Genomic DNA, 22,811 nt, shown 5'->3' with positions numbered 1-22,811 from the left:
CATCAAAATCTGTGACATCAGAAGAACTGGAAAATTATTTAACTAAAACCATAAATCTATCCTTTTGTCCACCAGAAAAATAAGAGCCAAAAGGAAATTAGCATCAATCTGATATCACCAATATGGTTGTCCCAGCCTATACAATGAGATTCAAAATAAATATATTTTTTAATATACCGCTGTATCCCCTAAAAAGGGTTCAGCAAGTCAAATAGACATCATAAAACAAACAAGTCCAACAGATTACAACGGTGAAAAAACATCAGTCATCAAATAGAAAAGTTTTCAATTTCTTCCTAAACATAAGAAAATTCAAGGCGCACTAAAATAGGCAAAGAATTCCAAAACAAAATAACAATAAAAGAAAATAAAGAATTAAAATATTTTTAAAAGGAACATTTCTAGCACTTGGGAAGCGAAGTACCACAGCACTATAGAAATGATAAGTAGTAGTAGATTGTTGTAACCATGTTGAATGACAAAATGAAAAATCTTTTAAAATGTTAATTAACTCCGAAATAAGGCCATAAATTTCTTGGAATAGCAAGCAGGGCGCTTTAAATAATACTCATTTATGTGAAAGAAGTCAATGTAATAGCTGCAAACAAGAAGTGACCCTATTCAACTTCTTTAACCTAAAGATTAAACGAACAGACATATTCTGAAGTTTAGACATTAGCTTGGCTGATAATCCCAAACATAAAACATTACAGTAATCAATATGGGACAAGCAACTGAACAAGTACAACAAAAGTAGAGTGGTCAAAGTAAGATCTAACCAATTAACTGCCTGAGTTTTCTGCCACAGATGGTTAATTTGTGGTTCAAAAGTCAAAGATGAGTCCAGGATAATGCCCAATACCCTGGACTTATTCTCCACAGGAGCTATTTGAAGTAAAAAAAAACAAAAACAATAATTTTTACCTTCAAATGTAACAATACAATTACAAAGAAGTCACAGAAGACAGCTAGCACCCAAGGCCAAGAAGTCTTGTCATCTCTTCTGTGTAGCTTTTGATAAATCAGGAAATATAAACTCTTGAACACATAAACAGCTCACCCAGATAGCAGAAATATAAATGTTTCAATCATTTTTATTAGTCATAATACAATACCAAAGAACAGCATAGAAAACACGTCAGGAACATAACCATAGATTCTCCCCCCCCCCCCCCCGTGTACAACCCCGTCTATAACTCCACCCTCCCAAACCCTAAACATAAATTGTTTAAAACTCGTGTTCCAGAAAGGGGTCCAAGTCTGTGTGGTGAGGCAGTATCTCGAACTGCGAGGCATTCTATGCACAACAAGGCAATCATATGAGTCCAAATCATGAGTCCACCACTGTGGCAGAGAGGGGCCCTACCACAATCAGAGAGCCAATCCACAAGAATTGTTTTCTTTGCCATGAGTACATAGCAAGACACAAAAGTTTTCATGTCTCTTGGTACGAGCGAGGGCAGCTGAGTACAGCCAAAGAGTAGAATGGGATCATAATGCCAACTGCATGTTCAAAGCTGAGAAACCCAGTGCAATAGTCTGTGCCAGAATTTAGTAACCACAGGAAATGTCCAGAATATGTGATCCAAGGTCACTTCAGGAGCGCCACATTTCAAACAAACTCCAGTGGAAGGAAGTCCCATGTAAAGTCACAGAGCAAATTTGTACAAAAGTTCCCAATGGGTTGAAGCTGTTGATTGGCATCTAATCGAGAGGATGTGCTTCTTAAACAGGGTCACCACCACTTGAGTAATACGATCAGCACTCCAAATAGCAGTCAGGTGTGCATAATCAAGTTCGGGCACAGAATCTCTAATATGGCGATGATGAAATGAGATGGGAACTTTTTGTTGTGCCCCAAGTGTAAAAGCCACGGCAAACTCTTCTTGGACATCCTCTGCTAGAACCTCCCAGGGCAAGCTGTACACTTAGTGGCATAGTTGATAATAAAAAAAAAAAACCTATCAGTAGCAGGAAGTGAGAATTCACAATGAAGAACTTGAAAGGATTTCATGTGCCCTTCTTCTGTCACCACCTGTAGTAAATAGGTAATGCCCAGTCGACCCAATTTACATAAAGTGTAATGAAGGCTTCCTGGACAAAATGCAGGGTTGTTACAAAGAAAGCTGACAAATGTTATTTCATTTATCTTATTTATAGCCCGCCTTTATCCAAATCAGGTAGCAGGATAACATACATTAAAACTTACATGGAGACATACATAATCACAAGCTCAGAATCAGCACAGTTCAATCATTCTTCAGGATAAGCCTTTACAAAATAATGGGTCTTCAGATACCACTTAAATTGTTGAATGTTTTCACAAGTTCTTAGATAATAAAGCGTCATACCACTTTGGCAGAGGGAAGGTGGAGTGTTGGCCACAGAATCAGGGGCATCCTGCCCCCGGAAGTATGTAGAAGACAACGGAAGTGAATACCTGCAGATAGCTGAGTTTCCAGGCCAGTAGCTGAGAAGTCATGTACAGCCCGAAGCCAGTCATTGATGTGTCTTATGCCACTGGCATCAGTAAGATATCGCAAGCTCAATAAATCTAACCCTCCATATTCCACATGTATTTGCATAGAAACCACTGCCAAACATGCCCATTTCCCCTGCCAAAGGAATCTCTGTAAAAGGTGATTTACGTATGTCTCATCTACAGCTTTCAAATACAATGGCAATAATTGAAATGCATAAAGTCAGGGAGGTATTACAAGCATATTATATAAAGCAATGCGCCCCAAGAGTGAGAGAGGATAAGCCCTCCAAGCCTGCAGTTTCACACATGTATGCGCAATCAATCTCGCTACATTCATCACATAAAGTTGTGATAGACTGGAAGAGATGTACACTCCCAAATATTTTAGAGGGCCATCTACCCACTTCAAAGGGAAACTGCCCACCCAATTAAGTCTCATGGAAGCCAAAACCGGAAGGGCCTGCGATTTGTGTAGGTTCCGAGAGTTGACCATAAAACGTAAAAGTCTAGGAGTAGAGTCCTACGGATTGGATAACACAACTAATATATCATCTGCAAAAGGAAAAAGGTTTTGATGTGATGATCTAATATTTGCACCCCAGAGATACTCTCACCCAACTTCAGGATATGCAACAAGGACGCCAATGAGAGTAAAAATAAAAGAGGAAAGAGAGGACACCCTTGTCACGTGCTCTGAAGTACAGGAAAAGAACAAGCCCACACACCATTCACCAACAAAAATGCACAAGGCTCCACATATAGTGCCTGAACTGATCAATAAAACTAGCCCCCAAAGCCCATGTGTGTCAAGACCTGAAAGAGATATGTCTAGCCCACCCAGTCAAAGGTCTTTTCGGCATCTAGGCTCACCACCAAGGCAGGTAACTGATGCAGCTGACAGTGAGCCATGGATAACAAACAACGCTGAACATTAGTAACAGATTGGCGATGACGAACATATCCCACCTGTTCAGTCCCCACCAATCGGGGAAGAACCACCGCCAGGCGCTCAGCTAATACCTTTGCTAGAATTTTGATATCTATGTTAATAAGAGAAATTGGCCTAAAAGATTTTGGTATTAAAGAAACCAAGGTCAAATTCTCATGTAGTGGAAACAATTCCATAGCCACCAAGTCACTGAGATAAGAAAAGAAGGGGCCTAAAAATTGGAGGCAACATTTTGTACAACTCACCAGAAAATCCGTCTGGGCCAGGGGCCGAGTGTAACTTTAGTGACTTAATGGCTGTCTGAAGTTCTCTGGCCATAGGAGGGCCGTCCAATAACTGAACTTCCTGCTCTGCCAATCGAGGAAGATCTGCCCGCTCCAAATAGGCCTTTTACAGAGAGGAATCTGGGGGAGCACCATCGGTGTGCATTTGTGAGAAATAATCTGTAAATATTTGAGCTCTCTCCTCGCTTTTATTATCTATCTTCCCCTGATGATCATGCAAGGACATAACCGCTCTGGTCCTGCCCCAAGATTTGCAACTCAAGCAAGGAGGCGACCCAACTTATTCCCAAATTGAAAGAAATGGTATTTATGAAACAACATACAACTAGCTCTCTTATGCAACAAAGAATTCAGGGCGACTTGAGTAGAATGTAGCAACTCCCTAATCTTCTGGCAGGGATTGAGCGTAAAGGCCTTTCTGGCTTTCTATAGTTCAGCTTCTAACAAAAGCACACTGGCTTGAAGGCCGATACATAAGCGATAGTGTCCCCATATATCACAACCTTAACCACTGATCAGAAAAGGAAGGGTTGGTCAGCATGACCCTCGTTATGTCGCACATAATCTGCCCACTTATGTACATATTTCTGAAAGGATCTCTATACAAGAAGGATATCGCTATCCTGACAAAGACTGGTAGTATGTGGGAACTTCAACATCTATCCAGACAAGCGCATGATCAGAGACCTCCTCAAGCCCAGTAACAGCCAAAACTACAAAGGTAAAGAGCAAACGATCTACGAAGATGTAATCTAGTCTCAAGGAAGTTCCACAGGCCCGAGGGAGGTGTGTAAAATCGAACTCCCTAGGGTGAAGGGAACGCCAAATGTCGATCAAATTGAGATAGGGAAGAAAAGATGGAAGAATCCTCTCTCAAGAACCACCATGATGGGTAGAGTCGAGGGCAGAACAATCCAACTTGGTATCTAATTCTAGGCTGAAATCACCCAGGATTACTAAATGGAGAGACCAATAAGGTAAACAAAGTTGAACTAGTTGTTCATAAAAAGAAGGGTCATAATTAAGGGGCCCATAATCTGCCAATACCAGTAGCTCGTGACTATGTAGTCACAATTGAATCAAAACATAATGGATCCCTAGATAGCAACTCTGCCCTGGCTTGAAGTCAATGCAAAGAATAGCTACACCACCACGCCGTCCCTCTGAAGACAAAGAGAAGACCTCGCCCATCCATAAGCACCTCAATTTGAGATGCTCATCAACTGTTAAACGTGTCTCTTGTAAACATGCGATATCCGCACTGTGGCGCTTGAGAGCCGACAGGATCTTACTACGTTTCAATGGAGACTAAATCCTTCCCACATTCCACATATCAAATCACGAAGTAGCTTTACTCAGTGAGACAAAGATAATGTACAATGCAGCTATGTTCAAAAACAACAAGACCGAGCCCTGCCCGAGTCTAATCAATGAAAGTTCACCACCCCACCAGGACAGAAAGGCACACAGAACCCACCAAAAGAAAGACTGCATACACAAAACCATTCACACCAGCTGCACACAACGTATTCACCAAGCCAAACAGCCTCTGCAACATCCCTAAAACTTCTTCTAAGAGCACTCCCCTTAACTCCCCCAGGGTGCTCTGCTTATCCTCCCAATCTCCCCCCTTACTCCTTTCCCCATTATAGAAGAATCTTCCCCCCTGCCCCCCCCCCCCCCCCAACAAATCCAAAAAATTCCAGATCGTTCCACCACATCAAGATGTGATGGGAAGGGAGCCACTACCAATGTTTGGGGTCCCGCACCCTATCAGTATAACTTATATAGAATCCATACACAGCAACCAGAATACACTTCCATACAAATGTTTCAAAGCAGAGCTCCAGGAACAGAATTGCACAGAGCTATCTGAAAGGATCAAGAACAGTTCACATTATAAACAGTTGAATTACCCCACATATAACAGGAAAAAGTACATTTTATGTTCAAGATTTAGGCTGGTGGGAACTCTGGATAGCTTGCAAGCAATCTTGGGCTGCATGGAAGTTTTCAAAAGCAAGCCATTTGCCCTGGTGATAGATTTTTATCATCACAGGGTACACCAACATGAAGGTTTGAAGCTCATATAGCGTCAAGCACATAGGTGTAAATTTCCATCTATGCTCCTGTAGTGCAGCTGAATAATCTTGAGAAATCTTCACTGGGCTACCATCAAACATCAGGGTTCCCCTCTTTTATCAAAAGCCCCGCAGAATTCGATCTTATGGACAATTATGTACCTTGACAATGACCACACGGGGATGACTTCCACCTTCTTGTCAACGGCCCACTCTGTGCACCCTTTCCAGGCACAGGGGGCCGGCACTGTCAGACAAAGCAAATTCCACGGCTAGCCAGCGATCCAGGAAGAGTACACAAAGATCAAACCGGCAAGGTTTCTGAGAGGTCTACAAGCTGAAGATTATCTCTCCGAGACCTGTTTACCAATTCATCGAGCTTATCTGCCTGCTCATGCACTTGTTTTTGAAGGGCCAATAATGTGCTGGCTGCGCTAGTCCCCGAATACTCAACCACTGACAGCCATTGTTCCAGCTCCCCTGTACGCCGTGTTGTGTCTGCAAGGAGAGACTCCACATTGGAAAGCTGACTGGAAAGTTAGCCCAATCTCGGCTCCAGAGCCCTCGTCACTGCTACTGTTAGCTGGGTAAATTGTGAAGGTGAAAAAACAGGATCCATGGTACTTCCCGCCACCACCATCTTTGTTTCTTCGTCACCTTGCATTTTCTATGGGTCTTTTTTGGACCATTTTCCAGGCATAGCAGTGTTGACACGTGTTACAAAGTTGTCCATACGCCAATGGACTTGATGGCAAGGAGGTGGTAAAATTTAGTAAACATTGCAGTCCAAAAAACAATAGATAAGGCATGGGAACCCCAGAGAGGAACAGGAGCACATCTGTTCCCCTCAACACATCACATGGTCCTCTTTCAGAAATATAAAACAGCATTGCTATCTGTCTCCAAGGCAAAAGTCACTACTAAGGAGTCCCTTTTGTAATTACATCAAATGATGACTCCAAAAATCCAGTGAGATTCACATCAGATGGTGCTTCCTGCTGTTGATGCAGCATTCCAGAGTGCACCACTATTAATAGATATTGAAACCTTACTACCGGAAGTGCAACAAATGGTATTCTTAACTGTTTAATAAAATATTTCTGCACTATTTCCACTGGTGAGATCAAAAGGGACTTCAGAAAGTTAAAAAAACTCATATTGTTCTTTTTCAGATGATTTTCTAAATACTCCATTTTCAGACACACCAATGGTGGTCCACCGCAATGCTGGAGATTCAAGGTCAAATGAGTGAGATTTTTCTCGTGAGCTGCAGTCATGTCTAAAACTAGTTCTGGCAGATGCACATTTCAAAAACTGACATATTACCATCAATAAATAGAAAATACAATTATTTTTTCTACATTTGTTGTCAAAGATGCCAAGGGTAGCCTATCCAGAAGAGTGACATGTACCACCCCAATAAGTGAAACTGAAGGTCGATGAGTGAGGTTTTCTTGCAGTGCATTCCATCTATAAATCTGAAACGGTGCTGAAGGGACTGGTCCAAGGAAGGGCTACTGGCTACACTTATTGAAAATACTACTACTACTACTACTACTATTTAGCATTTCTATAGCGCTACAAGGCATACGCAGCGCTGCACAAACATAGAAGAAAGACAGTCCCTGCTCAAAGAGCTTACAATCTAATAGACAAAAAATAAATAAAGTAAGCAAATCAAATCAATTAATGTGAACGGGAAGGAAGAGAGGAGGGTAGGTGGAGGCGAGTGGTTACAAGTGGTTACGAGTCAAAAGCAATGTTAAAGAGGTGGGCTTTCAGTCTAGTTTAAAGGTGGCCAAGGATGGGGCAAGACGTAGGGGCTCAGGAAGTTTATTCCAGGCGTAGGGTGCAGCGAGACAGAAGGCGCGAAGTCTGGAGTTGGCAGTAGTGGAGAAGGGAACAGATAAGAAGGATTTATCCATGGAGCGGAGTGCACGGGAAGGGGTGTAGGGAAGGACGAGTGTGGAGAGATACTGGGGAGCAGCAGAGTGAGTACATTTATAGGTTAGTAGAAGTTTGAACAGGATGCGAAAATGGATAGGGAGCCAGTGAAGGGTCTCGAGGAGAGGGGTAGTATGAGTAAAGCGACCCTGGCGGAAGATGAGACGGGCAGCAGAGTTTTGAACCGACTGGAGAGGGGACTAAGTGGGAGGCCAGCAAAAAGCAGATTGCAGTAGTCTAAACGAGAGGTGACAAGGGTGTGGATGAGGGTTTTGGTAGAGTGCTCGGAAAGAAAGGGGCGGATTTTACGGATGTTGTAAAGAAAGAAACGACAGGTCTTGGCAATCTGCTGGATATGAGCAGAGAAGGAGAGAGTATGCCTTCATGTGTCTTCATGGATGACATGTTACATATTTTAAACACAATTATTTCAAACACTTAACAAGAAACCACATACAAACCTATGGAAACAATTCAACTGTATTTAAAGATCCCTCATCTGGCAGAATCTTATGATTAAATTTGATCACACATGTCTGCTATAAAGACAACTACTTCAACACACAACAGATTCTGCAACATTTTCTAAAACCCCATCTGATGCTATGACAAATTAAAGTTTTGGTGTCACCTCAGTAAGGCCAACACATAATCCCTCCACTTCAAAACACAATGCCAGGGGTTCCCAAACTTTTTTGGCTCACGACACCCTTACAAGCAGATGATCAAAAGTCCCGTACTGTTCCAAACAGCGCTCTAAAAGCGCGGGGAGCTATTAGACCTATGATCAGAGATAATGCATGCAAATTTAAGCAGCACAATTATCTCTGATCATGGGATAGAAGTGCGGGAGAATTTAGCCTGAGCATGCGCTCAGCACAATCCTCCCGCACTTGTTTGACAGGTCTGGGCTGGAGACCAATGAAAAGAGAAGGACGCCCATCTTTAAATCGGAAGATGGATGTCCTGAACTGCCCTGTTGCAGGGACGGCCAAATTTCAAGGGGGTGTTGGAGGTATAGCGACGGAGCAGTTGAGGACATCCAAATTTTGGATATTTCTGCAATGGGCAGTTAAGGACGTCCAAAATTGGATGTTTCTATGAGAAAGACATCTTTGTCATAGAAACATCCAATTTTGGATGTCCTTAACTGCCCATTACAGAAACGTCCAAAATTTGGACGTCCTCAACTGCCCCATCACAGAAACATCCAAATTTTGCACGTCCTCAACTGCCCTCGCTGGCAGGTTTGCTGTAGGGCGGAATGGGGGCCTGCCAGCGCTGGACAGGGCTCACCATTCCTCCCCAATGATCTGCAAACTCTAACGCCAGCTCGGAGCTGTTGTAGGGTTTGTCGCGGCCAGCGACCCAATCTTTGGCGCGCTGGTCGCTGATCATTGGGGATGAATGCGTTAAGCGCTGATTAGCATGCATTTGCAAGCTACTTGCACTAAGAGCCCTGTTTAGTATGCATTTGCATGCTACTTGCGCTAAGAGCCCTCGAGAGCGTTGTTTCACGTGCTCAAGGGCTCTGATCATGGGGCGGTAGCAAACGCCCATGCTAGTATGGCACTAACAGCCTCTAGCACCAGCGCTTGCTTTTGATCATCTGCCTGTTAGTGTCCGAGCACTTTTTCGCGGTAGAGGCATGAAACTGAACTGGAAACCTCAGGAAGTCTGACTCTGCACACAACAATAGAGAGAGAGAGAAACTGAAATGCAAAATACCAGAGATGGACATTTTCAAAAGCTGATATATTCCAATTAATAAATTCAGAACATACTTTTTTCTACCCTTGTCGTCTAAGCATTTTATTGTTCTATTTGTGTTGGTCCCGGTGTCTCTTTTTTGCTTTTTTTCCTATCTGTGCAGGGTCTCATGTCCATTTGACTTTTCTTTTCTCTCCATGTCTACCATTCATCTTCTCCTCTGCGTCCCTATCTATCGTGTCCAGCATTTCCCCTCTGTATCTGTCTCCATACCTACCCTCCCTCCACACTCAGTATCCTTATCCTCCTCTATTTTCAGCATCTCTCCTCTGCGTTCCTATCTTGACCTGTCCTGCAGTCTATATCCCTTTCTCTGTGATCAGCATCCACCCCTAGTGTCCAACATTGTCCGTGTGTGTTCCTATTTCCGCCCTGTCCTGCTTTACTCTTGTGTCTCTGTCCCTATGCTCCCTCCATGTCCAGTATCTCTTCTCTGTCCTCCAGACCCTCCTCTCTCTTTTCTTTTCCTCCAATACCTCACACCCCCTACTCTCTACTCTGGGGCCAATATTTCTCTCCTTCACCATCTCTCTTCCTCCCCCTCCACCCTATTATATTTCCCTCTAGGGTCTAGTATCTTTCCCCCTTACCTTCCCTCTCCTCTAGTCTCACTCTCTTCTACTCCCCCCCACAAGCTTCTCCAGCACCTATCCCTCTCCCTCCTTGGCCCAGCACTTCTTATCTTTCCCCCCCCCCCCCCCCCCCCCCCGTAAAGCAGCACTTCCTTCATCTTTCTATCCCTGGATCCAGCACCTCCTTCATCTTTCTATGCCTAGTTCCAGCACCACTCTTTCCCTTTCCACCTTGCAGGTTCAGCGTCTGTCTCCTTTCCTCCTCCTTCCCAGTTGCAGCATTTGTCCCCATTTCTTTCCCTTCCCTTACTCCCAGTTCCAGTGTCTGTCCTCTTTCTCCTTCCAGCCTATAGTGGTCCAGCGTTTGTCCCCTGCCAGTTCCAGCATCTGTCCCATTTCCTTTCCTTCCCCCTCTCTTCCCAGTTCCAGTGTCTGCCCCCTGTCTCCTTCCACCCTATCTCGGTCCAGCATTTGTCCCCTTTCCTCCCCCAGCCAGTTCCAACATCTGTCCCATTTCCTTTCCTTCTCTTCCTCCCCCCTTTCCCAGTTCCAGTGTCCCTGCAGTTTTCTCGTCCCCCACCCCCCCCGCTTCCCGGTTCCAGCGTCCCTCCCCTTTCTCATACCCCCCTTCCCGGTTCCAGCATCCCTCCCCTTTCTTGCTCCTCCTTCCTGGTTCCAGCGTCCCTCCCCTTTCTTGCTCCCCCTCCTTCCCGGTTACAGCATCCGTCCCCTTTATCCTTTCACCCTCTCCCTCCCCACAGTCCCCATCACTTTTCCCCTCCTTGCTGCTACTAGCAGCACTGCTTCCATTGAATCAACTTGCCTCAGGGCTTTGGGCCTTCTCTGTAACATGACCCACCCTTGCAGAAGCAGAAAGCTGCATCAGTGAGGGCAGGATGTTGTTGTAGGGGAGGCTCAAAACCCCAAGGCAGGCTGATTCAATGGAAGCAGTGCTGCTACCGGGTCTGGCAGTAAGGAAAAAAAACTGCCAGGTCCGGGGTGGGGGAGAGGGGGGAGGGAAGGACAGACGCTGGAACTGGGAAACCCCATGCCAGATGCCAAAGTCGTCTGCTCTCAGTGCGTGCAAGGAGGGGGGTTTTGGCATATGAGTTAGAGCTGTGAGCCCAGTGCACATCACACAGAAAATACGTATGACTTGGTATGTCTGTCTCCCTTGTTACCCCTCACCCCCCCCCCACACACACACCATACAGCACCTGACTCCCTCCTTGATCCCCTCACCATGCTGCATCTGTCTCCCCCTCCTTGCCCCACCACCATGCTGCATCTGTCTCCCCTCCTTGCCCCACCACCATGCAATACCTGTCTCCTTCCTTGTCCCCCCACCCAAGCATACAGCACCTGTCTCCTTCCTTGCCCACTCACCATGCTGCACCTGTAGCCTTCTTTGCCCCCAACCATACAGCATCTCTCTCCCTCTTTGTCCCCCCCCCCCCAAGCAATTCAGACCAGTACTTCTCCTCTTCTTGTCACTATCTATGCAGTGCTGGCACTCTCAGTAACAGCAGCTTGCTTTAGACAATACCAGGGTCTTCCTTCAGCAAGGGTAGAATGCAGCTGAAGGAAGGCTCCCAGGATTGGCAGAAACGGCTACTGCCGAGTAGCAGGCTGCTTCAGCTAATCCTGTGGCCTTCCTTCAGCAAGGGCGGGACACAGCTGCAGGACAGTCCTGACTCCTGGGGGATTGGCTGAAGCAAGCTATTATTTAGAGTGCCGGTACTATGCAAACTGTGGCAAAAATAACTTTTAAAAGAAGAGAGGTATCGGATTGCGGGTGATGACGCCAATGCGCGAGATCGGGCCCCTTAAGCGTGTGAGCTGGAGAAGGGGGCTGTCTACTAAACGCGCGTGACTTGGTATTTTTGCATTTTCCAATATTTAAAAAGAAAAAAAAACCTCTTCTCTCACCAGGGACATATTGAGATCTTGGACCTCAATCATGATTGGCTGTTTGGAGACTTAGTAGCATGCTGATCTGCATGAGCCTGAGCTGCAATTGTCGCATATAACTGTTGTATCATCTACAACTTTGCCAGACATTTTTATTAAGGATTACTTGAGACCCTGTATGGCATCCTGGAATAACTCAAGTTACAATGGTCAGTTTCTGTAATTCCTGCAACACCACAGTACATTAATATACTGACAGTTCAATGTACTTGCAGATTTCCATCCACTCAATCAGTTCCATCCAAATACGAGGACACAACCATGGGAGGTCACTCTAGCAGCAATGAACCAAGCTGATTCCCAGCTTCCCTGACATATGCTACAGTTCCTGTTGGGTAGCACTTTCAAGTTGCAGTGGGGCAGCTTTCTCGATAGGGCAAGGGAAGCCACATCCACACTGCCACTCCTCAAGTCCATCCACTGATGCAACCGAACGACGATACAACCATCTCAGAGGCTGTCATGGCCCAGTAAGCCTCCAGCATGGTCTGCTTTATCATAGAGCTCTAACCAGATACACAGAGTATGCCAGGTCTTCCCTTTCCTATAATCAATGGCAGAGAAAAACTTCAAATGCAAACAAAAAATGTTGCAGATGGGAGTTTTGTTAGTTATGTGAAATGGTAGATTTGCTCTAAGTCCTGAGTTTTTGTACACTTTTGTATTACTTCACAACATGCCTGGTACTGAGAGAGTTTATGTTGCTGTTACTGAGATTATATTAATTTCTAGAAACAAATATTTTTGTATAGCAAGTTTTATGGGAAAATAGCGTAGCTCTGCTTTACATCAATTGTTGGGGGATGGACCAAGTAGGTCTGTGGATTCAGAATACATGTTTGGATTTAATACTGTATGGAGGAAGCATATTTATGCTGAGGGACTGAGGACGAAGGTGTGGCTCAATGGGGGCTGAATAGTGTAACCTGTTACACTACCCCCTCCACCACCCCCACAGCCTTCAATGTGGCCAGCAGACACTGAATCATGCACTGCTACCCTTACTGCACTTATTTTTCCAGGGAAGACCAGAGGTTGAGCAATGGCAGGTGTTAAGTTTTCCTCTTTCAAAAAGTTGCCAAAGAACGCCATTCATGTAGCTGGTGGGGATCTCCAAGCCCCATCAGCTGAAAATATCTGCATCCCACCAAACTCCTGTCAAAAAACATGGCAGTCAGCGGCAGCACTCTGAGCTGCCAATTGTTGTGAATGCCCAGTTCATGTATGAGAACTGAGCATGCCCGGTGTGCCAGTTTTGCTGGCTTGAAGCTCTGCCACAGTTTTCTAAACATAGGTCAAAGGGCTGCAGATGTCTTCAGCTGGCAGGGCTTGGGGATCTCCACCAGCTTAGATATTTAATTTTTAAATTTCATAGGGGAGTAAGTAGTAAGAGAAACCATCTGCCCACCCAAAAATATATGTGCTCTCAGAAAGAACTCTTTCACAGAGTCTCTTGCTATTGCAAGATGCTAAGAACCCAGTCAACCAAGTCTAGGAACGGGATATGAACAACAAGGGAATGACGACTTGCATGGTATACGATATAACCAAAGGCACAAGCAAACCATAGCATAATGTTTAGGTAACATGAATTTATCTATTAAAAATGTATCAGTAATAAAATAAAATCTCTTGGAAGTCATACCTGATCCATTAGGTCTGCTAGCTCCTCCAGCTGTGTGGGCTCCTCATCACTCCCCAAATCAGATAACTCAGCAGCTGAAACATTAGTGTTCCGTTCAGGCCATGGCTCCTGTTCACAGTCTTTGTCATCTTCCTCCTCATGGCCAATTCTCTTAAGAGCCTTTGAAACCCCATATTTAAGAAAAGATACTTCAACATCAGAAGATTTTCAATTTGAGACTAACTTCCACTAACCCACTGTAATATTCTCCTGTTTCTTTGGGTTTCCTGCTCAATAAAGTCCTTCTGAGATTTTGGCAGCATAAGCTATTATTTTATCTTCTTCCTATGTTGATGAAGCCAAGTCATTGCAATAACCATTCTTTGCAAGGGCAACATGTTGCTAACAAAATATGCTTTCTGTATGTCCTCAGCCTAGCTAGATGGTATTATCAACAATCTTTCTGCTTTTCCCCAGTCTATAAATACTGTTTCTGCAGAATCACCAGCTCCTACTTGCTAGAACTGCAAGGGTTCAGAAATCAAAACTAGAACTCTCACATGTACTTCTGCAAAGTCACTGGACTTGACCTCTATAATTTCTTTCTTTTGAAGAATTAGTATCCTGAAGCTCTCATCTGTCCTTGAAATTATTCAGAGATCCTTCCTTCAACACTACAAACCATGTTCTAAAGCAGGCAGCATACTATTCTGGCTTGAGCAAGAGATGAAAATTTACATTCCCTATTCCAAATCCTATTGCCAAGCACCTGGTCTGTAACTGAGTTACTTAGCGTCCCCTCTGTTGATCCTTCTCCACTCTTTGTGTAATGCAGCAAATCTAGTGTTTCTTGGCCACTGACTGCCAGATGATCAGAAGCCCTGCACTGTTCTAAACAGCGCTCTTAAAATAGCACCGGAATGGAGTTTAGAGTGAATGGTGAGGTAGGGGGAAGTAATGAGGGGGGGAGAAGGGGGGGAGAAAGGGGGTAGGCTTGGGGATAACTCTGAGACAAATACCGCTGACAACTGATTATGTGGAAACTGTTTTATTCTTTAAGGGAGTTGATATCATTAATAAAGCTGTAAGACTCATATAAGAGGCGGAGAAGCTAGATGAAGGGTTATAAGAAACAAGGCCCTTTGCAGTAGGTCGTGTCATTAATTTACTGCCTCACGAGGAAGGATGGTGGTGGATCCCATGAGTTTTTCTTATTATCAATTACCCTGAACAGTATATCATACATGTTGTAGCACGCTACAAAGTTGGTTCTCGTTAATAAACTTAAGGGGGGAGGTGGGTAGGGGGAGGGAGGTGGGAGGGGGGATAAAACAATAACAATTACATGACGACTTGAGTTATAACATTGATATTTGTATTGGTCTCTTTTCATTGCATAGACTGTGCAAGTTCAGTTGTTCTTAATAAAAAAGATTTAAACAAAAACAAAAAAAAATAGCACCGGAACAGCACAGGGGTATACCGCCCCTATGATCAGAGCTAATACAAATATAGGCACGCTATTAGCTCTGATCACAGGGGAAAAGTGAGGGAGGTCGCACTAGTTTGACAGGTCTGGGCTGTCAAAATCCCTGACCTGTCAAATGAGGAAATGGAGGTCCATGGGACCCCCCAGACCTCCACCAGCCAGCACCCCAAGCCCCCGCCCCTCCCAGACTGTGACACAGGGGCCACAGGTCGAGTGGATCTCCAGCCCCCCTAACCCCCCCAAGACCCTGGTGGCCTAAGTGGGCTGCCACTCCAACCCTCATCCTCCCTGATGGTCTAGTGGAACACTCTTCCATCCCTCGTACCTCTCCAATGAAGGAGGGAGTAGTACACTCCCTCCTCATCCAGCGCCGCCTTAAAAAATGGCAGCGTCCTGCCCTGCCCAGTGCATCAAGGAGGCAGTGCGTTTCTTCCTCCTCCACTGGAGAGGTACCGGGAGGAGGGCTCCACTAAACCACCAGGGAGGATGGGGGTTCGGATAGCAGCCCACGTGATTCTTTTTTAGGTGTTGGGGGGATTAGAGGGGCTGGAGATCCATCGGACCCCCCCTCCCCCGGGGCCCTCATGTTAGAGGGGGGGTATCGGAGGTCTGCCCACTGTCACTGTCCTGGGGGGGGGGGGGGGGGGGGGAGGCTGTTGGGGCTTGGGAGGGCACTAGGCCACCAGGGCCTTGATTGCTTTTGGGAAGGGTTTGGGGTCCTACAAGCACACAAATGCATGCTGGACAGGGATCCCCATTCCTCCCCAATAGTCTGCAAACTCTAACGCCAGCTCTGAGCAGGCGTAGGTTTTGCTGCTGGAGCAGCACCAATGTTTGGAACACTGCCCGCTGAGCACTGGGGAGGAATAGATAATGACCCTGTTTAGCATGCATTTATTTGCATGCTCACTGCGTTCAGAGTTGGCGAGTGCGTTATTACAGGCACTCGCTGGCTCTGATCATCAGGTAGGAGCAAACAAGGGTACTAGTACAGCACTACTGGCCTCCAGCGCCTGTGTTTGCTTCTGATCATCTGGGCATGAGTGTCATTAAGCATGTATTTTATTAAATCAAATGCCTTTCTTTACTGTATCACAGTAGGAGAATGCATGAATCTAATTAGTCAAGTTTATATCATGTGACCTTTTCATTTCAATTTCTCTACACTGCACATAAGGAAGACTATGACAAAGATAACAAGTAGTAAAGACTCTGGTTGTGCATTCCCACCTCTATAAAAGGTTTTGCGACCTTGGGTGTGATTGTGTCTGCTGGGGAAGGTTCCTGAGAGAGCACAACAAACTCTTCAGCTTTCACTCTAAAGCCAGAATCTTCCAAAGGAGTTGACACCTCAAACAGCTCTTGGATTGTTTGCTAAAAGATCAAAGCATTGCAGTGATTGAGACAATAAAATAAAATACAAACACGTAAATTATGAAAATAAACAGCATACTAAACCTCAGAACTACGCATCCCCAGCTACCCATAAACAGAACATTCTGAACCTACCTTATAGTGTTTCTCCTGTGTTGTCTCTAGGATGGTGGTTCCCAAACATATCCTGGGGGACCCCCAGCCAGTCATGGAAACATGTGGATTCAATTTCAAAATGCCTGACAGGTCCTCCAACAGCAGTTTCGTAAGACTGCCGTTAAAAGTCTCCAAAACCGGAACTGCAGACTCGGATCGGGGCGACTTGGGGGACTCGGTTTGCGTATGCCCAAGTCAAGCATTACATCTCAGCATTGGACCCTGAGTTGCTACAGCAACGACTGGGAAGCAAGTTACGAGATTTGTTTTGGGAACTGGAGGTCACGGGAATGTCAGTGTCTGCACTCCACAAAGCTCTAGTCAGGCGTAAGCCCCCTAAAATCTTTGCAGATATCAAATGAAAATGGGAACAGTAATCGGGGAACAAATAACGGGGTGGAATGTGGGGCTCACACTGCAAGGAATCCCAGCCATTAGTCCAGATGAGAGGCTATGGGAAAGTGGGTACAGAGTCATTCTGCAGGCATATATGTCGGGGCAGCAATTGGCTCATGCAGATTTCCTGCAGGGGGCTACATGTGTTAAATGTGGCCACTTCCCACATACACTGTATCATGCTTTTTGGGAATGCCCCGGAGTGAAGGCTTTCTGAGGGGAGATTACTAGGTTTTTGTCCCAACTGTTGGGGACCCCTGTGAGGGGATCCTGGGACCACTTTGTGCTAGATACGCAAGGGGCCTTTCACATGCAAACTAAGACAGTTCGACTCCTGAGCCATAAAATGAGTTTGGTGGCCTGGAAAAGTATCTTACAATACTGGACTGTGCCGGAGGCGCCAGCTTACTGGCACTGGAGGAATCAAGTACATCTGCTGGCTACTTGGGAGGCGAGAGAAGCTAGAGGGTCCCCGAAGTGCTTAGCACGTTTTACACAGACCTGGGGCCCTTATTTACAGGCATTGAGTCCAAAAGGGCGTAGTTTGCTTCTGAACAAGGGGTAACACGACATTATCGGGAGCCCCAGCGAGCGTCCACAAGACATATATGGCTCCACTAGGGAAGGGGGGGGTACCTTAGGACTATCAGAGTCCAAGTCCTAGGGCACGTGAGGGAGGGGAGAGGGCAGGGAGGGGGCAACGGGAAGGAAAGGGGTAATGATGTGGCAGGATGGGAGGGTAGAGGGGGAGGGTGAAAATGTGAAAACAAAAGTTGATGACGGACTCAATCATTGGCTTTCTGTTATGTATGTTATGATGTTGGTATGTTATTTATGCCAGATGTGGAATGCATTTTATTTTGATTGTCATCAATAAAAATGTTGAAAACTAAAAAGTCTCCAAAACCATTTTGACTGGAACTGGCCGCATGCGGGTGCGAGTAGGGATGCTCCTGCACCCACTACAAGGTAGGCCTAGGACAGGCCGCCACCGTTCCCAACACCCCCCCCCCCCCCCCCCCCCCCCCGGGGTAGGTTCTCAGAAAGGGGGCTGTCACTGAGGGGCAGTTTTGGTTTCTGTCAAAACTGTGTGGCAAATTTTGGTCGCAGAAACTGAATTTCCTGGTTTTAGTCTGGCTTTAGTTTGCTTATATTTTTATTTCATAATGTTGTTGCATAATTATACAATTATTGTCAACTGCTGCAATACCTATTGCAAGAGCCGGTCTACTAATAAAATCAATAAATCACAATACAACTCTAAAACAAACTAACAAATCTTTCTTTCCAGTTCTATAATTAAAGATAGCAAGAGTTCTGATTCTAAACTTAGATTTTAAGCAAATAGGTGTAAAGTACCTGAGTCAGGAAAGCCATGGAATAATCATTTCCCTGGGCAGCGACTTCCCTGATTAAGTCCTTGGTGCCATTCTTAAGCAGTTTCTCCTCTATGGAATTCCCACTTACAAGCCTGAAGACCAGAAAAAGTCTATCAAATGAGATATATCACGTATTTCCTCATTATAAGAACAGCTCTCAAATCAGAAGGGATGAGACTGATTCTTTCAATTCGGCTATTTAGCAGCACTAAAAGTGGAGGCCAGAGCTACCTGTATATGTGGATGTCTTTACTCCTCCCTATTTGATCACACCACTCTTGAGCCTTGGCATCCATGACTGGATTGATATCGTTGTCGTAGAAAACCAGTGTGTCTGCCTCAACGAGACCAACACCCATGGAACGGCTGTGGGTGGAGAGGATGGCACAGAAAATACGCCCATCTTGGTTGAAACTCTTCATCAATTCCTAAGCAAACCAAATAAAATACTTAGCATTCTAAATCACAGTAGGAGGCCAATAAAGAGAGGGAATTTCCCCACTCAAACCTATGTAAACCAAGAGAAACAGAAAAACTGTTTGCCCAAATCGTAGGCCCCTGAAGGATGCAGACTCCTCCAAGAGAGGGATAAAGGCTTTCTAATCTATCCTCAGTCAATGCCAGGGATCTCTATAAATGAAAGAGATCTGGAGTAAGGGTGAGGAATAAAAATAAATGTTCTATTTTATCTCAGTACCCTATGGTAACAATCAGCTGCAGTACAGGATCTGCTCCACTGTACTGAGACTGTCTGTACGTCCTGTTATACACAGAATAAGTGCACACGATAACAAGAATCTTTACTTTCCCAACAATAATCTCAAAGCATTTAAATTAACTTATTGGATGAAAAATTAATTTTAGTTATTTAGTTTCTTTTCATTGGCATAAACTTCCATCTGAGTTTACAGCAACAGCTTTGTTGTTGGGGGATTAGGAAACAGTTATAAACATGGGTACTCTGGTGGAAATTAATGTGGTGTGTTTAGTTAGTACCTGGTTTTATGTGAAAAGTCTGGGGTGATTATCGTTAATGTGGGAATGATCAATTTTAACTAGACAATGTTATACTTGTTTATTTAAAAGTTTTATAATCTGCACAAAGTTCTTTGCAAAGTGACATTTCAAATAAACATTTAAAACAAACCATACATGACAAATAGCAAGAAAAACAAAATTATTCATCTGTAATAGATGTTCTGTGAGGACAGCAGGTTGAATATTCTAACACCTGAGTGATGTCATTCCAACGGCGCCCACCCAGGAACACTTCCCCAGCATACTTTTCTGGAAACGTTTGGAAAAGTCTTACCGCATAAGCATGCATCCTCCTGCCTAATGCGATCACACAGGACTCTACATTATAGCGCTGATAGAATTCAATTCCAAAGGAAGGTGGACAGGTATGTAAGAATACTCATTAGTCCTCACTGCTCACTACCCATCTGGGAGGTTACCATGGGGTATGGCTGTCTGATTTGTAGCACTTTAACTCTTCTCCACCCTCCAAAGATTGTATTTCCTTTCTTATCCTTACTCTAATTATAAACAGACTAATTGTAAACTGCTCTGAAAGGTTTCTCAAGGGCTATATCAAATAATAAACGCGAATATTCATCCTGCTGTTCTCTCACAATACCTGTGCTAAATGTGACTAAGAAGAAATGAGGTCTTACCTGCTAATCTTCTTTCCTTTAATCCAAACAGACCAAGCCAGAGCATGTGGGTTATTGTCCATCAAAAAGCAGATGAAGAAAGAGAACAAGAACTGTGAACTACCAGTTCTGCCCTATAAGGTCATCATGCAGTGTGAGCACCTCAGTATTTTGAGTGACCAAGCAGTGAAGTGTACATTGTTGCACTGTTCTTTTCTAGGGACACTTTAATTAAAACTATTGTGCCAACAATTTAAAAGAATTGACAAATATAACATATGACAACATTGATCTGAGAAGAAGTTAGTCTCTTGAAAACAGTAAATTGGCAGCATAATTATATAAAGGGCAGACTTCTGGATTGGTCTATTTGGGTTACAAGGAAAGAAAATTAGCAGGTAAGACCTAATTTCTCCTTCCTTGGTATCCAAGCCAGACCAGTCTAGAATCTGTAGGATATAGCAAAGCAGTCAAGTTGGATATGACCTAGAAATCCGTCCGAAGAAGTTCAGCCCCAAAGGCTGGTTCTGCTCCAGCTGCCACATCAAACGATGTTTTGTAAAGGTATGAAGAGATGACCAGGTAGCTGCTTAACATATATATGTAAAGGAGACACTGTTCTCATCTCCAACTATGAGGTGGCCACACCTCTCATAAAATGTCTTCCAAGTTTGAGGAGGCTGCTTTCCTGCTAATAAATGGGCAAACAAGAGTGCTTCTTTAAGCTGGCAAGCTAGAGTTGTTTTTGAAGCTAGTTCCCCTTTCAAGGATGAACAGCCTATCCAACTTGCAAAAGTAATTTGTGACTTCCAAGGATCTTAAGAGCACTCTTCTAACATCTAAGGAATGCTTCAAATTCATCTCATAGTCTTCTCTTCTAAAGGAGGAAAGGGCCAAGTGTCTGATTGAGGTGGAACAAGAATACTACCTTAGAGAAAAAGGAGGGAACTATCCTGATAGTCCTGCTTCTGAAAACTGCAAGAAAATATCCCGATAGGACAAGACCTGAATATCAGAAATGGCACAAGCTGAAGGATACAGCTAACACACACAGTCTTTAAAGTGAAATCTTTCAAGGTAGCCCTCTTCAGTGGCTCCAAAGGGCCCAAAGACTTCAGAAGAAGATTGAGACTCCTCTCTGGAAAAGAAAGATGATGAGAGGGATAAACGTGTGAAACTCCTTTGAGGAAATGCAGTACATCCAGCGGTGCTTCTACGGATGCTCTTTCTAGTTGATCTCTGAAACAATACAAGGTCATCACTTGCACTTTCAAAGAGTTTAAGGCCAGAATTTGAACTACTGAGGCAGAAAAAGGGGAATACATCTTTTCACACATCATGACTCAAGGATTCTCCAGGCAAGTGCATATGGCACCAAAGCAGACCACTTCCTCATTTGAAGTAATGTAGCTATAACCTCTTTCAAATAACTCTTTCATCTCAGATGAGCTTACTCAGAAACCAATTTGTAAGTGAAAAGAGAGCTGGATCCTCCATTATCACTGGCCCCTGTCAAAGACGACTCATTTCTTGTGGTAGTCTGAATGGAGAGTTAATCTTGAAGCAAATAAGATCCAAACACTAAGGTCTCCTGGGCCACTATGAGGATTACTTGACTTGAGATATTTTCTGAATGGTCCAGTCGAACATGGAAAGAAGCAGAAATAGATATATAAGTTCTTCCGCTGACCACAATTGTAATAGGGCGTCCAGACCCTCATAGCCATATTCTCTTCTGTGACTGAAGAAACGAGAGTTTTAGTGACATTTCATCACCTGACATGAAAACGAATGTTTATTGTCTTTAAAAATTGAACAATGAACCAAAAGAAGTGCAATCAGTAAACAATAACAGGTAACTGAAATATGGATCAATTATAACACTAACTAAACATTTGCTTACTTTCTGAAAGGTACCTGGGAAGATCAGGATATATAACTGTTTGTTTACTGAGCCTCAGCAAAGAGATCCTGCTCTCTTTTCTTCCTGGCTAAGACTGGATGCAAAACCAACACACTCTAAAGGAAATGAGCTCATGGGCCAATCAGATCCCAGTCAACAAGATTTCAGATAGATACTGCTTCTTGCATCCTGTTTGTGTCAAACTAAAGAAAAGAATACTCAGTTCTCTGTAACACCTTTACAGCAAAGAAACACCATGTACTGGCCAAATAGGAGAAATACACTTCAGGAAATGATCAAGGCAGGAAAATATCCAATACATTTTACAGGCTTAAAACACTCTGTTTCTTCACTGCTATGAATTGTGAAGCTGCTGACTCGTCGGGCTTTCAGCAGGCCTAATTAGAAATGACTTCCTGGAATGTGAAAAGTGAATTTAAAAGGAAGGTTGTTAGTTTTGATAGGGGGACACAACCAAGGAAAATAGCAGAACACCAGGGTTCTAGAGAGGCACCAGGACAGGGACCTCTAAGGTTAGAGGGTAGGGTAAGGCTCAACCCTGTTATCTCATAGCCGTGTCTGAGGAAAGGAAATTATTCTCATTAAGTGGTGGAAACCAGGGTTGATAACTCTCTGTTGCCAAAAGAGCCACAGAATGGAGAGAGGCAAAGAGGGGGCAGTGCTCCAGTAGGTTATTGAAGAGAAGGTTCAGTGCCTGGGCCAAAGGAGCAGAATTCCTTGAGGCCAGGAACCAGTCCAGTGGTTGGGAAACGAGGGTTCAA

The 22,811-nt window shown here is 44.3% G+C and overlaps 1 protein-coding gene and 1 non-coding gene across 4 annotated transcripts in view; both read right to left on the bottom strand.

Moving 5' to 3' along the window:
- Positions 1-22,811, bottom strand: part of EP400 (E1A binding protein p400) — a 401,921-nt gene that overhangs the window by 77,924 nt on the left and 301,186 nt on the right. For all 3 annotated transcript variants that reach the window (XM_030219806.1, XM_030219807.1, XM_030219808.1), the window contains 4 exons: positions 18,703-18,899; positions 18,452-18,563; positions 16,397-16,540; positions 13,699-13,857 (listed from right to left, as the gene is read on the bottom strand). In XM_030219806.1, the coding sequence (XP_030075666.1) occupies positions 13,699-13,857; positions 16,397-16,540; positions 18,452-18,563; positions 18,703-18,899 (612 nt within the window). The remainder of the gene's footprint in view (positions 1-13,698; positions 13,858-16,396; positions 16,541-18,451; positions 18,564-18,702; positions 18,900-22,811) is intronic.
- Positions 19,006-19,138, bottom strand: LOC115481240. The gene has a single exon (XR_003943907.1). It is a non-coding gene; the product is annotated as a small nucleolar RNA SNORA49 (small nucleolar RNA).

This window comes from Microcaecilia unicolor, chromosome 11 (genome assembly GCF_901765095.1).
Source record: "Microcaecilia unicolor chromosome 11, aMicUni1.1, whole genome shotgun sequence".
Taxonomy (NCBI): domain Eukaryota; kingdom Metazoa; phylum Chordata; class Amphibia; order Gymnophiona; family Siphonopidae; genus Microcaecilia; species Microcaecilia unicolor.
Note: the sequence above shows the minus strand (reverse complement) of the source record. Positions and strands in the feature narration are given on the sequence as shown.